A 19093-nucleotide genomic window follows, 5' to 3' on the forward strand; every position below is an offset into this window, starting at 1 on the left:
ACGAGAAAGAAAGGGGGAAGGAAGGAATTCGTGGGCAGAAGAGAAAGAAAGGCAAGGCCACGTTAGGGAAATAAAAGGCGAGTCCGGAGAAGTAGCAAGGATTAGGAGGGGAAATGGGAAGGGCAGGGCAGGAACGGGAGCCAGTTAGACCAAGGACAAGGGTGGTGGCGAACGAGTGGCCAGTCCGGCGACTTGCCAAAGCAGGCGCCCGGCGGAGGACGGGAACGGGAGGGTGGGGCTTGGCGAAGGGCAAAGGCAGGGCAAGACTTAAAAGGGGATGACCCCAGCTAGTTGATGCCACCGGTGACTTCCAACGCCCAGGGCAAGGGGACCCCACGAGGGAGCACGGCGGAGGCAGCCCGCGGGCTCGCGAGGCAGGCGCGCACACGCGAGAGGGAGCCCCGGGGAGCGCCCGGCAGCCGCGCCGCCATGTGCGAGCTGTACAGCAAGCCGGACACCCTGGCGCTGAGGAGCAAGCACATCGGGTGAGGGCTCCGAAGCCGCCAGGAAAGGCGCAGAGGGGGCAATAACTAGCGCAGGGGGCGGGGAGCTGAAGCGGGGCAGGTGGCCGGCGAGCGGGAACGCGCCGGGGCTGTGGCCGGCGGGGCGCGTGCGAGACGCCACCGCCCACCCGCGCCGCACCTGCGCACGCGCGCCGCCGCCCGCCCGCGGCGCCTCCGCCCGCGCTGTCCTGGCGCTCCGCCGCCCGCCGTCCAGTGGGGGCTGCGGGCGGCGAGAAGAGCTGACCCACGAGGGTTAATCGCCCCAGGAGGGGAACTCCAGTCCAGGGACGGGCGCTGCGAGGGAAGATGGGTAGCTCTCCGCCGAATGCCACCAACTCGAACGTTTCTCCAAACTATGAACTCAAAAATATTTTTGACAATGGCTATGAAAACGAACTAATTCTGACAGCTTTTGCTTAAAGTGAACTTTTTCTTCTTGCATGCTTGGTTAGATAAAGGGTTAATCCAGGCAGTTAAAAAAAAAGAAAAAAAGAAAATCCTTAAAACCACTTTCTTGGGGCGCCTGGGTGGCTCAGTGTGTTGGATGTCCGCCTTCAGCGCAGTCATGATCCCAGCCCGCATCGCATGGGCCTCCCGGCTCAGCGGGGAGCCTGCTTCTCCCTCTGCCTCTGCCTGCCACTCTCCCTGTTTGTGCTCTTTCTCTCTCTCTCTTGCTCTCTCTCTGTGTCAAATAAATAAAATCTTAAAAAAAAAAAACAAAAACCCACCACTTTCTTAAGGGTAAAATGCCACTTACCCACCTTGGTCTCCCAAGCTGTGCCCTCATTACAATTAAAAAGTGCAGTGTTCTCTCCTGTCTACTTTTGTTTTGCCCGTGTTATAAACGACTGGGTGAAATACTGGTAAGCGTACAGAACTGAACGTTAAGTCTGAGCTGGGCTCTGGTCCTAGTACGGTATCTCGTTACCGGTGTGACCTCTGTCAAATTACTTTAATTTCCTCTTCTGTGGAAGTAGGAATAGTTTTCTGCTTCACGGGAGCGAGCAAGTGAGATTAGTAAGCGGGATCTGGTTTTTAAAAAGGCACATGTAAGTATCAATGATGATTGTGGCCACTGGCAAAGGCCTGCAATAGTCACACTTAATTAACAAGCAGTGTCGCTGGTGAACAGAGAGAGGACTGGGGGGCATAAAAAAGAAAATAACTGGTATCCTCTCCTGAGAAATGCTGGGCGGCTCCTCCTACTCATCTCCTGGTCTCAACCGGGGAGGTTTCTAGATGGGCTTTTAGGAGACCGGTTGGAACTTTCTCATTCCTGCGTAGGGAAAGCCAAAATGATCTGATCCTTCCCTCATTACCCAGTCACCCCCTTGTCCTTTTCTAATCACCACTCCTTTCTGTTAGTTTTCAATCCCACGTAGTTAGATTCCAGTGCAAACCCAGTGACTTCTAACGTGAACTGAAGAAATTCTGTGAAAGGAGGAATGTAGCCATGGACAGCCTGAAAGAATTTTACCTGAAGTCTGAGTGGCGAGGTGGAAAGTACCCTTAGCAAGGGAAGGTGAAGTCTGCAGTTAACAGCCCACATTCATGACAAAGGTTTTCTTTGGCTTTTAACTCAGCGGTATAAACTAACAGCTGGGATTGAACCAATAAATTCTCATTAAATATTGTTTTGATTTTAACTGATGATGCTTAATCTGAGGCAATTTTAAATTAAGATTACATATACACAATAATTAAAATACTTTCTAAACAGTTGCTTATCAATTTAATATACAAGCATCCAGTTACCCTCCAAAATAACTCCAATGCATGTGACATTTTTTTGTGTGTGTGCATGCAAAATCACCAGAATAAAAATAATATATTCCAGGGATGCCTAGGTGGCTCAGTGGGTTAAGCATCTGCCTTCCGCTCAGGTCATGATCCCAGGGTCCTGGGATCGAGCCCCGCATTAGGCTCCTTGCTCAGTGGGGAGCCGGCTTCTCCCTCTGCCTGGCGCTCCCCCCTACTTGTGCTCTCTCTCTCTCTAACAAATAAATAAAATCTTTAAATAATAATAATAATATATTCCATTTTAGTTTCTACGTGTCCATAGGACCAACATCAGAAAACTTTGTGATGTTTCTATGTTGCTAAAATTTATATTCCAGACATTCATCCAAATAACCAAAAATATGGATGACTTTTTATTATGTTCAAAATAATGGATTAAGAGGTTAGAAGAATAATTGGATTTCATTATTTAAGAATGGAAAATCCATTTGATACAGGACAAATACCACTCAAAAGACTTGAAAATGGTCTCCTATAAAATCTTTTGTAGTATTTATTACCAGTTTATTTGTATTTAGCTTTCAGTGCTATTCATTTCTTTATCAATTAGATTAGAAGGAGAGAGAGAAAGCAAGCAAGCACTGTCTTGGGCTGTGGTATAGGATAGTCTATTTTCTTTTTTTTTTTTAAGGATTTTATTTATTTGACAGAGAGAGACACAGCGAGAGAGGGAACAGAAGCAGGGGAGTGGGAGAGGGAGAAGCAGGCTTCCCGCGGAGCAGGGAGCCCGATGCGGGGCTCGATGCGGGGTTCGATCCCAGGACTCTGGGATCATGACCTGAGCCGAAGGCAGACGCCTAATGACTGAGCCACCCAGGCGCCCCTAGGATAGTCTATTTTCAAATTCTGGTTTTTTTCATTTACTGGCTGTGTAATCTTGAACAAGTTTCTTGATTTTTCTGTGTCTCAGTTTCCTCACCTATACAAATGAGAATGATAATAACCCCTATTTCATAAGATTATTGGGAGGATTAAATGAAATGATTTTGTAATATTTGTCAGTTCCTGACACATAGTATACCTCGAAAAAAAAAAAGTTTGTTTTGTTTTCTGGTAGAACAAAACTTCCCAGAAGAAAATTAGTTATTGGTTTGTGTAATTAGAGTTTTCAGAGTTGATCCATGTGCCTCTAAACAGAGTTGTCAAATCATGGCAAATTTAATATAACAAACATATGAAATGTGAGGAGTGTCACCAATGGGGGGGGTTAAGGTAAAAGGTTCCGGGCTAATATGAAATTAAAAAAAAAATAACGTATGTCACCCAGGTTGTGTTTTCCCTTTCCTTTATGTAACTGTAATTTTCCACTGATCATGACCCTCGTTGAGAAGGAAAAACACTGAGCAGTCCTTCCAGACCAAAGTGTTTCCTTTCATTATTTCTAGACCCTCATGCAAAGTTTTCTTTGCTGCGGATCCCATCAAAATAGTGCGAGCCCAGCGGCAGTACATGTTTGACGAGACAGGTGAACAGTACCTCGACTGCATCAACAACGTTGCCCACGGTAAATGTCCTGTCTCTGTAGTGCTGGGAAGGGTACATTTGTGGAGTAGGGCAGACACGGCACCACTGATATTTGCCCCAGGAGGTGCAGTAGCTGCTGTTCCTTGGCTGGATGGGGCCAGTAGTCCTAAGCCCGGCAAAGTTACAGCGCAGTGTGGGAGAGAAAGAAGCTCAGCCTTTTTTTTTTTTCCCTTGCTTCAGAATCCCCATCACTCCGGGAATTTAGAATTGTAATTCCTTTTTGGGGTTTTTGTCTTCTGAATTTTAGTGGGACACTGTCACCCAGACGTGGTCAAGGCTGCCCTGGAACAGATGGAACTGCTAAACACAAATTCTCGATTCCTCCACGACAATATTGTGGAGTATGCCAGGCGCCTTGCAGCAACCCTGCCGGAGAAACTCTCTGTTTGCTATTTTACAAATTCAGGGTATGTTTCCAGGTTTCCCACCCACCCCCATTCCCACCAATCTTTTTTTTTTTTTTTTTACTCTCTCACGCACACCTTTCTTCTTGATTCCTGGGGGAGCCCAGACATCTAAGGTTTCCTGAGATTCTTGTCATGTACTAAGTGACCACACGATGGGACCTTGATGGTTCTGGTTCTTCAGCTTTACTTCATGAGCTTGTGGTCGATAGGATACCCAACAGCGTTTTCTAGAGGTTTTGACCCAGCCACTGATGATTAACATGTGCATGCAACTCAACTTCTTATTACCATGGCTTCCTTGGTGAAAGATGGGGAAAGCTTACCTAGCATGCTTTAGTATCCCTGCAGGTTAGATACTTGGGTCATAACCATGGCAAAAACATCCAAGCCTGGGGTTCATGTGAGAAAACCTAACCCGTCAAATAGCCCTCACCTCCTCAGGAAGTAGAGTAAGTAGCTAAAGAGTCAATGGGCCTACGTAGTTCCTTTAAGGCATGAATGAGGGGTTTTAGCAAAGGAAGAATTCTACTAAACAAGCTATAACTTTTGTAAGACTTTTGATTGACTTGTTTCTTAGGCAATTTCCTCAACACAAATACAAATAGGAAGGAGTAAATTCAAAAGAATAGATATGTCCCAACTTTTAAATTCTGTAAATTCAAGTTATATATATCCATTCTGTGGAATATTATGCAGACATTAAAAATACGTTTTTGGACATACACATCTAATGACATGAAAAGCTTGCAATGCAACGTTATATTGGGAGGAAAGCTGTGCACATGGTGTACACTCATATTTTTTAAAATTAGGTATATGTATAAATGTATTAAAACTATTAGAAATTCTGTAAATGTTCGATTATATGATTCTGTGATTCACTTTCATCTTTGCAATGAGATTTTAAAACCAAATTTATAAGGAGAAGATCGTCCCTTTTTCTTTGTAAAGAATTAAGGTATTTTAGGATCTAACTTATTGTTATAAAGCATTTTTGCCTTCAATAAATAAATGCCATAATATTTGACTTTCACTTCTAAAGAATCCTATACTGTCAAAGAGGGATTGCCCCAAGGAGCACTGTCACCAGAGACTGAAGGTGATAGAGCCTGGGTTAGGACAATGAGTAATCTTGAAGTTAAATAGACTTCAGTCTGAATGCTGGCTCTACCTCTTATTAGCTGCGTGAACTTATTCTGCCTCCTTAACCTCTCTGAGGTTCTTTCTTCATCCATATAAAGGAGATGGCAACCCTTGCCTTGCAAAGGAGTTACGAGAATAAATGCAAGCAAAACCCTCAGCATGATGTCTGGCAGATAGTAAACATCCCACAAATGATTATTTTCTTCTTCTGTGTCTGAGTTGTATATATAGACTATCTAAGCCAGATAGAAAAATTATAATCTTTATTTTGTCGGTAAGGAGCTGATCAAATATTGGGTCAGGACAACATAGTTTAGTGGTCAAGTTGACGGGCTCTCATGCTCCCCTTCCTCCCTTTGAGATCTGGCTTCATGTGGGCTTCCTAACATCCTCCAAGTTAGTCACCTACTCCTGTAACTGAATTGGGCGGAAGTTTGAAATAAGCAGCGTATCCTTTGCATTGGGTTTCTTCCGTGTGTCTCATTCTTTATTGAAGACATCTGGGGAACTTGTATGAGAAGGATGAAGTGAGATTGCCGGCCGGGGGGGGGGGGGCGCAGACTAAAGGGGAAAGAGAGGACTTGCACTTATTTCCCCCATACATTTCTGGAAAAACGGGATCTTACAACTTTTGTAATTAACATTTGAAATATTTTAAAAAGAGCTTATGTCACCTTGACCCCTCTTTCTGTGATCTCTTAATAGATCTGAAGCCAACGACTTAGCCTTACGTTTGGCTCGGCAATTCAGAGGCCACCAAGACGTGATTACCCTTGACCAGTAAGTTTGGGACGCAAGACTTCTAAGCAAGAAGCTCTTTCAAGAGACAAAATGGTGTTGATCCTGTCCGTACTAATATTACAAGCACACGGGGAGGAGGGCGGATATATGGCACGATGATTTTATTATGTAGTAAGGTATCAAGGCCAGCTGAGGCCTGAAGGATACTTAATTCCGTCCAAGTTCCTGCAAATGGGGGAGGCTCTCTTGGATGCTCTGTCATGGCCTCATGGGCTTTGCCTGAATCATTATTTATTGAGCCACTCTAATGAGTAACTCAGTATTTTCCAAAATAAAAATATAATTGATTTCTTTAAACTCTCTACGTTCACGTCACTATTGTGACTACCCACTGTAATCATTTTAAAAGATAATAATTTAGAGCAAATTAAAAAAAAAATAAGAAACCCAAGTAAAAGATCGTACTTTCTTGTTAGTTTGAGACTATTACCAGCCATCATTTAGTCTCATCTCCTTAACATGAATTTAGTACATTTTAGACAAGAAAGCTGACAACCCTCGTCTTTATTAAGATCTTTTCTTTTAATTTTTTTTCTACCTTTGCACCCCACTCATCTCAGTCACAGAGGATTAAATTGAACGCATACCTCATTTCTTGCCCTTTTATAGGCTTCTCTTGTTTTATGTGTCAGATCATCTCTTCATTTTCTATTGCTGCTATAACAAATGACCACAAACGTAGTGGCTTAATGACCACAAACGTAGTGGCTTAAGCAACGCAAATTTATTTCCTCACAGTTCTGTAGGTCAGAAATCCAAATGGGTCTTCACTGGGCCAAAATCAAGGTATCAACAGGACTGTGCTCCTTCTGGAGGCTTCTTCTGTTTGCTTGCTTTGCCCAGCTTGTAGAGGCTGCCTGCGTTCCTTGCTCAGGGTCCCCCCTTCATCTTCAAAGCAGCCGTTCTGCCATGGCCCCCATCCTCACCTCGATTCCCCTGCCTCTGACCACCATCCTCCTGCCTCCTTCTTTCACTTGTAAAGACTCTTGTGATTCCGCTGGACCCCCCCCAGGATTATCTTTCCATCTCAAGATTCTTAATTTAATCACACCTGCAAGGGCTCCTTTGCCATGTAACATATTCCTAGGTTCCCAGGAGCAGAATGTGTATTCCTTGCCCATTTTTCTATTGGGATTCCCATCTGTTTCTTGTTGGTTTGTGTTTGCTTATATAGTCTAGATCAGAAGATCTCAACATTGACTGTGCCTTAAAATTATCTGGGAAAAATTTATTTAAATGCCAATGCCCAGGCCCCACCCCAGACCAATTAAAGAAAATCAGTGGTGGGGGCGCCTGGGTGGCTCAGTGGTTAAGCATCTGCCTTCGGCTCCGGTCATGATCCCAGGGTCCTGGGATCGAGCCCCACATCGGGCTCCCTGCTCGGCGGGAAGCCTGCTTCTCCCTCTCCCATTCCCCCTGCTTGTGTTCCCTCTCTCGCTGTGTCTCTCTGTGTGTCAAATAAATAAATGAAATCTTAAAAAAAAAGAGAGAGAGAGAGAGAGAAAACAAAATCAGTGGAAGATCCCCAGAAACAGTATATATTTTTAAGTTTCCCAAGTGATTCTACTGTGCAGGCGGAGTTGAGAACCACCATTGTGAGCATTCATCTTTTGTAGTTTGAAACATTTTAAATATCTTTTCCCACACTATCATCTATCTTTTAGCTTTGTCCATGGTATCCTTCAACCAAAATCTTTAATTTTCATCAAATCAAATAAATAAAATTTTCATCATATGGTTTATGTGATCTAAGTTTTGTTAATATCTCTCCTCCTACACCCACCACACCCCCCAGATCACAAAGATGTTTTCTCTATCTTCTTCTACTACCTCATATGAAATCCACCTGGTGTCCACTGTGTTAAATTTATGTGTGGAGGTGTCCCTGAGCTGGCCTTCTGTCTAAGTCTTCTCTTTGTTCTCATGCTGATACATACTTACTGATACATACATACCATTCTGATACTTACTGTGGTGCTGTAGCATCTTTAATCTTGCTAAGGGAAGTCCTCTCTCTTTGTTTTATCTATTCATGGGCTTTTTAAAATTTCTTTTCCAGATCTCCCACTTATGCCTCTGGGCAAGAAACAGAAAAGGGAATATTATAGCCACCTGTATTTTAAGCAAGCGAAAAGAATCTCATAGCCACTTGGTCATCTCTCAATCTTAGTTCTTCCTGAGGAGACATCCTGCTCTTACTAACTTGTATTTGCCCAGCATATGCAATCTGACATCCCATAGAAACCGTTCCAGACAGAAACGCAGCCCATTCTGTGATATAAGTTGTTTTAAAATTCACTAGAATGTAACTGTCAAATACATTTAAAGAATACTTAGTTAGCAAGTTTTCCATAAAGCTATAGAAAATAATTTTTGCATTTAGACAATCTAATTTAGCACATCTAATATCATCCTAAGAAATTAAGTTTTCTTTTCCTGCTTAAAAAAATTGTCTGTGAGGATCCATATTTGGTTTCCTATGTGTTTTATCACATGAATAAGGAGAACTGGACAAATTAAATGGCCAGTCTTGCCATGAAGAATTAGATCTTGTATAGTTAAGTCTGGCATTAAGGTTAAGATTCTCCTAGATGGTGTACACTACTGTTTTTCACATACTACAAAAACTTCCTTCTCTGAGTGATTTTGGTTCCTGTTCTTTTTCTTTCCAGTGCTTATCATGGTCACCTATCATCTTTAATTGAGATCAGTCCATATAAATTCCGAAAGGGCAAAGATGTCAAGAAAGCATTTGTGCATGTGGTAAGTATCTTAGAGTCCAAGAATCAGAAAGCTGCTACTGGAAGAATGCCTAATGATAATCCAGTCCAATCCTTTGATCAAAATGAAACTACGAAAAAGAAACTAAAATCTAGAGCAGTTACCTGACTTACTAAAGTCAAAAAGCTAGTTAATGACAGGATGTGGCTTAAAATCCATTGATGAGTATCACAAGTAGCAAATTAGTATGGTGGTAGTGAAGGCTATTATTCACAGCTATCATTTTGTTTTTCTTGCCTTTTGATCTTTAATTACTTTTCCTATCTACTGATGCCGGCTTCAATTTGGAGTTGAATCTAGTGTGTATGAATGTCTTAAAATTACACTGTTCTATGCTAAAGTATTATGTAGAGTTATGAAGTAAAATAAATAGTAAAGAAGATAAAGAAACCAATCAAGTTGTTGAAATATTAAAACTCCTTTGGTTTAATTAAGGATCAGTAGACTTTCTTAAGTGAATCGTCAACTCCTTCTTTCAAAATGGTAAGACCTCATATCCGTGCTAAGGCATTCTAGTATTTGGAATGATTACAATTTGCTATATAGTTGGTAAGTGTTGGTTTATTTTCAGTATAGAATAGTTAATACAATTTTCATCCATTGAAATTTTCAAATACAATAACCACATTTGTCATTTGAATTTGCTCTTGATTCAAATAGGGATGTAGTCTTGACTTATAAAGGTCTAGGAGCGAATCCAAGCTCCTGTTCACAAATGCAAAGATCTTAGTTTTCACAGAATTGAGAAACGTTAAGGAAAAAGAACAAAAGAACCTAAGTCACTTAAACCGACATGGTCACCTTTCCAACATGCTCTTGTGGGGAAATGCCTTTTCTTTCTTTCTTTCTTTCTTTTTTTTTTTTTTTAAGTTCATTTGTCTGAGAGGTAAATCTTGAGAAACTCTACCGCTTGGTTGTTTCCAGGCACCAACTCCAGATACTTACAGAGGCAAATACAGAGAAGATCATGCAGACCCAGCCAGCGCTTATGCAGAGGAAGTAAAGGAAATTATTGAAGAGGCTCATAACAGTGGAAGGAAGGTGTGTATTTACAGCTTTGGAAGCAGCATAACGTCTTTTATAAAGTGGATCGAAATCACTGTGACACATTGGAGAGGTGGAAAAGGATTAGATCTCCATCCCCTTTCTGTTTTTCTCTGCTTGCTTTTCACTCGATTCATATCTCAAAAAGTGCATTATTATGATCATGCCTCTAAGACTATCTGTTTTTATTTATTCTGGAAATGCAATCACTATGCCTGTTCCAGAACTGGTGGCCTAATTTCTCACTTTCCCAGTGGGTTGCAGACTCTGGCCCAAAGGGGGAGAGGGGAGGGGGGATTAGGAAAGGCCCATGGACAGACTCTTCCAAATGAAAGTAGCATTGGGGGGGGTGGGCTGATATATGAGGAAGGGAAGGGAAGAGGCACAGTGGCCCTGGGACCTCTGAACCAGTGCAGGTTCCCGGGCCCAGGAAGCCATGCTGCTTCCCTCAGACTGGTACAACTTTCCCGAAGCTGCAGAGCTTGGGTTAGCCAAGGCAGATGTTTCTCCAACCTGAGCCTGGGCTTCGAAGACAGAACCAGAATCTTCCAGAGTAAGAAAAAAGAGTTTCCATTTTCTCGGTCTTCACCCTACTCTCTTCAGCCTAACATAAATTTTCAGCCCGTTTGGGGGTTATTTATGTGGAGTTTTAAAGTGATTTGACACATGCTTTGCCTTTAAACTGGCTTATAGCATCAACAGGGCAATAAAATAAAAAAAAACTTAAACTTTTTTTAAAGATTTTATTTATTCATTTGAGACACAGAGATACAGAGAGAGAGAGAGAGAGAGAGAGCTCATGAGCAGGGGCAGAGGGAGAGGGAGAAGCAGGCTCCCCGCCGACCCAGGAGCCCGATGTGGGGCTCAATCCCAGGACCCTGGGACCATGACCTGAGCTGAAGGCAGACACTTAACCACCCAGGCACCCCCCAAAAAATCTTAATTGAGATAAAAATGAAGCCTTTCCTTTTTCCAGTGCAAATACTTTTATCTTAGTGATTGGAGAGTCATTTGCATTTCTTAACTGTTTTCTTCCCATCCCATTCATTTTTCGTATCTTCAGATGTCACATCTGTGCAACTAGCCCTAAGAGCTACCTGTTCTGGGGAACTTCATATGCTTTTCTTCTTCAAGGGTAGCCCATCCCTCCTTACACAAACTGTAAAGAGTGCTTCCAGAAAAAAGTTTACATTACCGAGCGCCTGGGTGGCTCAAGTCATTAAGCGTCTGCCTTCGGCTCAGGTCATGATCCCAGGGTCCTGGGATCGAGTCCCACATCGGGCTTCTTCCTCAGGGGGAAGCCTACTTCTCCCTCTCCCACTCCCGCTGCTTGTGTTCCCTCTCTCGCTGTCTCTGTCTCTGTCAAATAAATAAAATCTTAAAAAAAAAAAAAGTTTACATTACCAAGATCACATGGTCTTCTTGCTGCCAAAAGTGTTCAGATAGCTTTTTGAGAACATTAGCATCGAGTAGTTACGGACCCGATGCTGTCCTGTTAACAATGCTGAAAGTAATGAGCAAATATAAGATGGATGCTTCAGAATATTAGATGTGCTTGAAAAGTCAGGGGATTTTAGAGAAGCAATCGCTTAGGTCCAGTGGCTTCATTTTATAGCTAATAAATGAAATATTTAAAAGTGAAGAACTTAAGCCAAGGTAATATAGTTCCTGAGATGTAGTCTGGACGGAAACCTCGGTTCTCTTGACTCCATATCTCATCTTGTCTATGCTTTCTCTTCTTGATTTAGTGTTACCTATCTTCTACTCCTCCTTTCTTCCCCTCTAGAGCATTCCCTCTGCAATTCCTCTTGTGAATTGCCTGATTCCGTTAAGTCCGATTCAGGGTAAGAACTAGAAATACAGCACAGTAACTAACCTGTGTGGCCACCAGTCAACCTCCCCTTTCTCGAGAGCAAATTCCAGGCGCAGGCAGTCCTCATCACCCCGCTGGGGAAATGGGCACCTCAGTAATGGGGTTAGAACCTGGGTAATTTTTTTAGAAGTTGATGTCAAAGACCGATCATCATTCTTGCTCAGTTGATCCTAATGAAAACACTGCATTTGAATTAATAATGGAGAACCGGAGGTTGCTCTCTCTTCCATTTCTCATGGTAGTGTCACCGGTACTCTAGAATTTCAGAAACGGATGAATTTCAGATCAGTTGCTTTTCCAGCATGGACATCTCTTCTCTTCTTTGTCATCAAGTGGCCTACTTGCCACTTGCCACAGGCCCATTCCCAACCATTTTAAAAATAACCTGCTCTGTAAGAAGTCCTCTTTTTTAGGGGGCTCAAGGGGGACCTAATGGACTTTGACCCCATCTTCTCTTGTATAGATTGCTGCCTTTATTGCTGAATCCATGCAGAGTTGTGGCGGACAAATAATTCCTCCAGCAGGCTACTTCCAGAAAGTGGCAGAGTATGTACTTGACTTGGGCACTCTGGGTCAAACTGAAGGCTCTGTGACAGTTCTGCAAGGCCATACTGGTTAAAATGTTGAAGTACTTCCAGACTAGCTGGTAAATAGCCACTTCGGCATGCCTGCACACCAGGACTCCCCAGAACCCCTCCACCTTCCCAAGATCCAGCAAATAAAGGGTTTACACATGGTCCAGTGAGGGGTGGGGCCTCCGGGGCTCTGCCCCAGTTCCCAGCCTGACATCCTCTCTGGCTGGTGCCCACGCCTTACCAATAAGTAAACATTTGAAGATTAACCCTGCTAAACACTACTTCTTGTTCACGTCTTTCTCTTCCCACTTAAAATGCCACAGTAGAGCTTATTTGAAGCAGCACAAACCTGAATAATAAGACTATGTCTACTCTGGAAAGTATGTGATTATATTTCAAAGTCAGTGACATCACGTAGATGTCACTGGGGATTCGAGCACAGAACTGTTTTTGACAACAATTCCAGACCTCAAGTTAACAACATTTTTTTAAGTCCTCCATAATCTGTATCTTTGTGGGTGGGTTTGGGGACTCTCAGTGACCTGAAGACGTTAGACTTCCCTTTTGCTTTTCAGATACGTACACAGAGCAGGAGGTGTGTTTATAGCTGATGAAGTTCAGGTGGGCTTTGGCCGAGTTGGGAAACATTTCTGGAGCTTCCAAATGCATGGTGAAGACTTTGTTCCAGACATTGTCACAATGGGAAAACCAATGGGCAATGGCCACCCAATGGCATGTGTGGTAACAACCAAAGAAATCGCAGAAGCCTTCAGCAGTTCTGGGATGGAATATTTCAATACGGTAAATGTTGGCTTCCCGGTTTATGCTTAGAGGGAAAAATACTGTGTGTTCTTACACTTCTTGCCAATGTAGTAAAGAATAAAGAATAAAGTTCAGTATCGCCAGCTAACCACCCCAGGACTTTAGCCAAATTTGGATCTAACCATATTTCATTCTATCTGGCATAATTCTCCTTGTATTTTTTCTTGTGTATCTTTCCCCTTTCTGAAATGACTAATTGTTCCAGTGATAAATGGTTGCCTTGCTAACTCTAGAGGTTGTGATGTTTCATCCACAGATGATATGATCTTCTTTATTTTAGATCACATTTAAATTCCCCAAACATTTCTAAAGTGTTTAGATGATACAGAACTATAAATGTTATATGGCTGTCACAGGAGATACTAAATTTTCTATCTTTGGGAAATTTTCTTTCCTTGGTTTTACCCCCATAAGTCGTGAACTTTAAGCTTGGAAAAATTATTATAGTTTATGCTGTGTGTGTAATAGGACTTGTGACAACTAAAAGTAAGATTCGAATCTAAGGACATAAATTATTCAGAGAAAATGTCATTGCTTAGCTGTTTTCACACAACTGTTCAGGGGCAGAAGCCCGTATCCCCCTCACTGAACCACACTCTGAAATTCTTAGTTCCCAAAGCAGTGTCTGGTTTTTGTTTGGATGAACTAACAAATTCCCTGATAGTCCTCCATACCAATTAGGCAGGATAGAGAATATAATTTGGGATGAATTTTTACTCAGTTGTAAACAAATAGAATCACATTATATTCTAAATCTAAAAAGTTTACAGCACAAGGGAAAAATTTATTGAAATTATAGCTCTACCTGCGTATGTATGAGCCAAATTTCTCATGGATGAAACAATACCACTAACTCAACTATTATGGTTTTTCAATCTTTTTTCTGCAGTATGGAGGAAATCCGGTATCTTCTGCTGTTGGTTTGGCTGTCCTGAATATAATTGAAAATGAAGACCTTCAAGGAAATGCCACTAGAGTAGGGGATTATCTTACTGAGTTACTCAATAAACAGAAAGCTAAACATACTTTGATAGGAGACATCAGGTATGTTTATCATGAACTTGTCATGTGCTTATTCATTTTTCCAATGAAAATGGCTTGAATTTTATCTTATAAACTTAAAATAAATTACATAAAACCAAATCTAGAAAGCACTGAAAAACATAAAAAAAAAAAAACCACCTCATTCTTAATCCAGAATCCTGATATCACCACTGTTAACTTTTGGGTGTATATCTTTCTCAATTTTATACTTAAAAAAAAATAAAGCCAATATAATTTCAGTTCCTGAAAGAGGAAAAGAAGGAACTTAAAGTAACTCTAAATGATTTGTTAAAAATTATCTAAAATGACATCCTGGAAAACTCGATGTTTTTCATAGATATATGTAAACATTAAACATCATCATTAATGTCCTAAGAAACTAAATAGCATAAAAGATTGTTTTTAAGATTTTTTCTTTTACAATTAAGTAAAGAAAAGAACTGGATGACAAAACCAACTTGGTTCAAAAACTGGAAAGATCTGTGACACTGGATTGATATCTTGGATTAGTTAGAATCAATAACAGTTATGCCTACGGGGAATCATATCCAGCTTCGAATTAAACTGAAGTTTGGGAACAGTGTTAATATTTTATGACAATGCGATTCTAATAGAGCATCTGTCAAGTTTCTTTCTTTATCTTCTTCAGAGGCATTGGCCTGTTTATTGGAATTGACTTGGTGAAGGACCGTCAGAAGAGGACCCCCGCCACAGATGAAGCTCAACATGTCATCTACAAGTAAGTGCACCCCCACACCTGACGGATGTCCCGGTTTGAAACATGCCCCTCCCCCCCTTGAAAGCTTCTCTTATTTCCTCCCATCTCTCCAAATAAGGGAAGTTGGAGATGCATGCAATTTATAAATGTGGGCTGCTTGCATGAGAATACTCAACTGCTCTATGTTCACATCATTCTTTTTTTTTTTAAGATTTTATTTATTTATTTGAGAGAGAAGAGAGCACAAGCAGGAGGAGGGGCAGAAGGAGAGGGAGAAGCAGACTTCCCTCTGATCAGGGAGCCCAATGTGCCCCAGGACCCGGGGAGCATGACCTGAGTGGAAGGCAGACGCCTAACTGACTGAGCCACCGAGGCGCCCCTCTTCACATCATTCTTAAATAACCTTAGTTACCAGTTGTATGTACTCACGCATATTTCCTGCCCAAATTAGGATGAAAGAAAAGCGAGTCCTTCTGAGTGCCGACGGACCTCATCGAAATGTGCTTAAAATAAAACCACCTATGTGCTTCACGGAAGAAGATGCGAAGTTTATGGTGGACAAACTCGATGAGATTCTAACAGGTCTGTTCAAAGACATTTCAGATGCCTCCCCCTCTCACACCCGGTCATACATGATGGTGCGCGTTGTTCTTCATGACAGAATGGAAGGCGTTTGGAAATGAATGTGTAACTTTGTAGGTAGCACTAGAAAAAGCTGAAAAGTAATAACTATGTAGACTCTTAGTTAACTCTAAATTTTCTGTTTGCCCTCCCACAACTCCAGATCTGGGTTTTTAAGGACATGACACAGCCTTATTTTTTCCCTATTTTCACTTTTAAAAAAAACTGCATGTCTGCCTTGCACCGTGCCCCACAGATGCTGCAGTGTATAGGGTTTTAGCATTCTACCAGGGAAATTTGAGAAACATTATTAATAAAAATTACAGGATACAGGTAACAATTCTTTGCTATATGCTGAATCGTTTGACTTGTGTGTATATTTCACTTATTACATTTAACTTTTGAGGCTTTTTGTTTGTCATTCAGAACTATCCCTGTCATAGGAATTTATCTTTTGCTTACCTATATTACATAATTAGGTTCATTAGGTTCATTTGGTTTTTTATTATGAGCATAAATTGAGCTTAAAAAGTAAACTAGCAAGGGCGCCTGGGTGGCTCAATTGGTTGAGCGACTGCCTTTGGCTCAGGTCATGATCCTGGAGTCCCAGGATCGAGTCCCGCATGGGGCTCCCTGCTCTGCTTCTCCCTCTGACCCTCCCCCCTTTCATGTGCTCTCTCTCTCTCACTCTCTCTCTCAAATAAATAAATAAAATCTTAAAAAAAAGTAAACTAGCGACATAAAACCCTGTTGGAAAACATAACATACTGTCAAATGTTAGAATACTTTTGGTTTTGCTTTAGTCATATTTTTAACATTCAACTTCTTTGCTCCCTTCTCAGACTTTTGGGGGTTAGGGTAAAGCTGATAAGCCAGGAATCGATATAGCATACAAAATAGATTGTCAGTGTTGGAAAACTTGAGAGTCAGCCCAAGTTATCTGTAGTACGGTCACTGTTTTTGGATTAAGATCACACCCACACCTGGCAAGCATTCCTCATACACCTGCATTTCCTCTGGTCCTCTGAAGGGCCAGGTGGAAGGAAGAGTATAGGATGGGGCAAGTCTGTCACCATTGCTTCAAAGGCATCTCAGAACTTGGGCATTAATAACAGTGGGCTGAAGAATTTCCTTTGAACAAAGGGAACGAGGCATACCTAACCCAGGTTCAGTACCCCTTGTAAATGATAATGATGAAATGTGGCAATAAAAGTTTAAAAGCAGCAATTCTAATAGGGACGTTTTAAACACATTACATTTACTCCTCAGTTCTTCATTAAAGGTATTTCTAAAGATACCAGAAGGGTTTTTTTTTTTAAGATTTTTATGTTGTTCTGTCTTCTCCATTGTATCTTCCTTGATGTAGTTTTAGAAGAAGCCATCGGAGTCCAAAGTGAGAGTATGATCTCTGAGAATTCTCCATGCAGAGCAAAGGTAAGAAAGAGTCTGTTACTCTATTTTTAGGGGAAAAGTTTAAAACTTTGGAAAATTGACTAAAAGGAAGGCAAATTTTTTAAAAGTTGTACAATAACCTTTAGAATAAAATCCACCTTTGCTGGGGTTGGCTTATTGTGGCAATTTTGAGTGCACAATTACATTTCAAAGCAAGTGTCATACTGTTTGAAAGAAATAAAGCCAAAGAGCCATTCTTACAGGATCATTCCCATATTCCCCCAAAAAACCCTCAGGCCTGCCAAGGAAACCAGCAAAATATAGAGAGAAATGATAACAAATGTGCTCAGCTCCTTCCTGTCTGAGGGCCACCTGACACTGGTTCGGATTCCCATACATCACTCTTTAAAATCAGCAGAAGCCTTAGCAGTGTGGCCCCAGAAGGCCCGGGTTCGGTCTCGGATGGTGGCCGGGGCCTGGGAACCCTCTGGCACCGAGTGTCCTAGTTTCTGCATTTGATGTGCTTCCAGCAGAGGGCCTTTCCATTCTCTCCCCGAGCTGCCCAGGGTGTGAGAAAGCGCTCCCCGGCTCAGGAAACAGAAAGGCGAACACTCAAGAGGCTTTGTTGCATAATTTGCTATTTGTTTATGACTTCGATGCATAAAGGAACACTCAGTGCCTCGAGCCCGCCTGCACGTACGGAGCAGTCAGCAAAGCCCTTTTCCTGGTGCAAAAACATTAGGCTCTTTGAGAGCAAATGGTTTGCTAACAGGACTGCTTCTGTCTCTTGGTGGAACACAAACCAATTCTAAAAATCAATTCTTATCTGTAGTTTGAGATTCGCTTATCACGTCCAGGACAGAATCGTAGCTGAGAACTGAGCACGCATTGACAAGGAGCTTACAGAAGAAGGTAGTTCATGGGAAATCGCACATTGGAGTTGGTACACATGTTCCTGAAATTTTGGCTGGGAGTCCTGGATTTTATGTTGACGTTACATTTCAGATGTCTATGGAAGAGAATAGCCAGGGTTCGGGAGGACGGCGCAGCAGTGTGGTGTTGTGTGGGGCTGAGCTGCCCCACTGGCCCGCTGAGTCAGCCCCGCGGAGGCTGGGGGGGGGGGTGTTGCGGGGGGGGGGTCCTGGCCCGCTGCAGTCTATGCGTCTATCTTGCAGTTGCCGAACGAAGCACACTCAGAACAGCTCGGTGACGGCACCTCGGACCCCAGGGAAAATCCCAGCCCAAAGAGGAACGGACTGTGCACAGATAAACATTCCTTGCTCAGTAAGAGGCTCAAGACATGAGAGATTAACACTGTAAAGCAGGACAGATGTCCAGGGTTATAGAGAATCATTGGAAGTGTCTCTTCCCTTAGCAGCTCTATCATACCCTCTAATGGTAGAATTTGCATTCCATTTTGGTGTGTTAATAAAAAGGTAAGGGAGTGAAAAGAATAAGCCAAGTGATCATCAAACCATGTCAAGATGATTAGTTCAGCCTCTAGCCTGTTAATCCCTGACTTGAGATTTCTGAAAGTGCTTTATTTATTCTACTAAATTTATGCTTCAAATTGAAAATGAAGTTGGCAGTTTTACCTCACGTGTTTTAATGTTTGAAATGAGAGAGCAAAGCACAATAGGTTCCTTAATTCTGGAGACTTAGTGTCTTAAAATACTAAGGAATCATTCTTTACTGTTTTAATTTATATATATTTGGGGGGCTATAATAAAAGATGTTGTAAACCAAAACATTTTTACTAGAAAAATGTACCCTTCTTTTGCAGAGAATATTAGGGCTGGTAAAATCAAAGCCATTTGGAAAAAATCACATACAGCAAGTGTTAAGAAGTAAGTGGATAAATCAGACCTCTGGCTGAGGACCAGGTTAGTCAGGATCCTGTGGAGTCGTGGTGGGGGCCTGGCGGCAGCCAGGAGCACAAAAGTCAACTCAGAAGCACACAGACGTAGCTAGAACAGAGGCAGTAGCCAAAGCACTGTGTTCAGTCAGGTGACCTCAGCTCTGTCTACGTCAGATTGTGTCACCTT

At 42.1% G+C, this 19093-nt stretch overlaps 1 protein-coding gene across 3 annotated transcripts; it reads left to right on the forward strand.

The window, feature by feature from the left end:
* Positions 1-429: 429 nt before the first annotated feature.
* On the forward strand, positions 430-18352 carry ETNPPL (ethanolamine-phosphate phospho-lyase). Of its 3 annotated transcripts, none has more exons than XM_088020063.1 (13): positions 430-485; positions 3689-3807; positions 4075-4246; positions 6083-6157; positions 8851-8941; positions 9884-10000; positions 12340-12422; positions 13027-13252; positions 14163-14317; positions 14967-15056; positions 15487-15617; positions 17023-17090; positions 18224-18352. In XM_088020063.1, the coding sequence occupies exons 1-13, from the start codon at positions 430-432 to the stop codon at positions 18350-18352; spliced, it is 1512 nt and encodes a 503-aa protein (XP_087876189.1). The 3 variants fall into 3 exon arrangements, with proteins under 3 accessions (XP_087876189.1, XP_027977119.2, XP_027977120.1); XM_028121318.2 differs by having other exon boundaries at positions 4075-4234; XM_028121319.2 differs by having other exon boundaries at positions 4093-4234.
* Positions 18353-19093: the final 741 nt, after the last annotated feature.

The sequence above is a fragment of the Eumetopias jubatus genome, unplaced genomic scaffold (genome assembly GCF_037043125.1).
Source record: "Eumetopias jubatus isolate StellerSeaLion01/CBP00866 unplaced genomic scaffold, mEumJub1_p1.0 scaffold_2, whole genome shotgun sequence".
Lineage (NCBI taxonomy): Eukaryota > Metazoa > Chordata > Mammalia > Carnivora > Otariidae > Eumetopias > Eumetopias jubatus.

Bases quoted from the DNA above. Each gene is read 5' to 3' on its own strand.
- ETNPPL (XM_088020063.1), top strand. From the start codon at position 430: ATGTGCGAGCTGTACAGCAAGCCGGACACCCTGGCGCTGAGGAGCAAG. The intron at 4,247-6,082 runs GTTTCCCACCCA...ATCTCTTAATAG, and splicing joins AATTCAGGGTATGTTTCCAG to ATCTGAAGCCAACGACTTAG. The intron at 10,001-12,339 runs GTGTGTATTTAC...TCTCTTGTATAG, and splicing joins CTCATAACAGTGGAAGGAAG to ATTGCTGCCTTTATTGCTGA.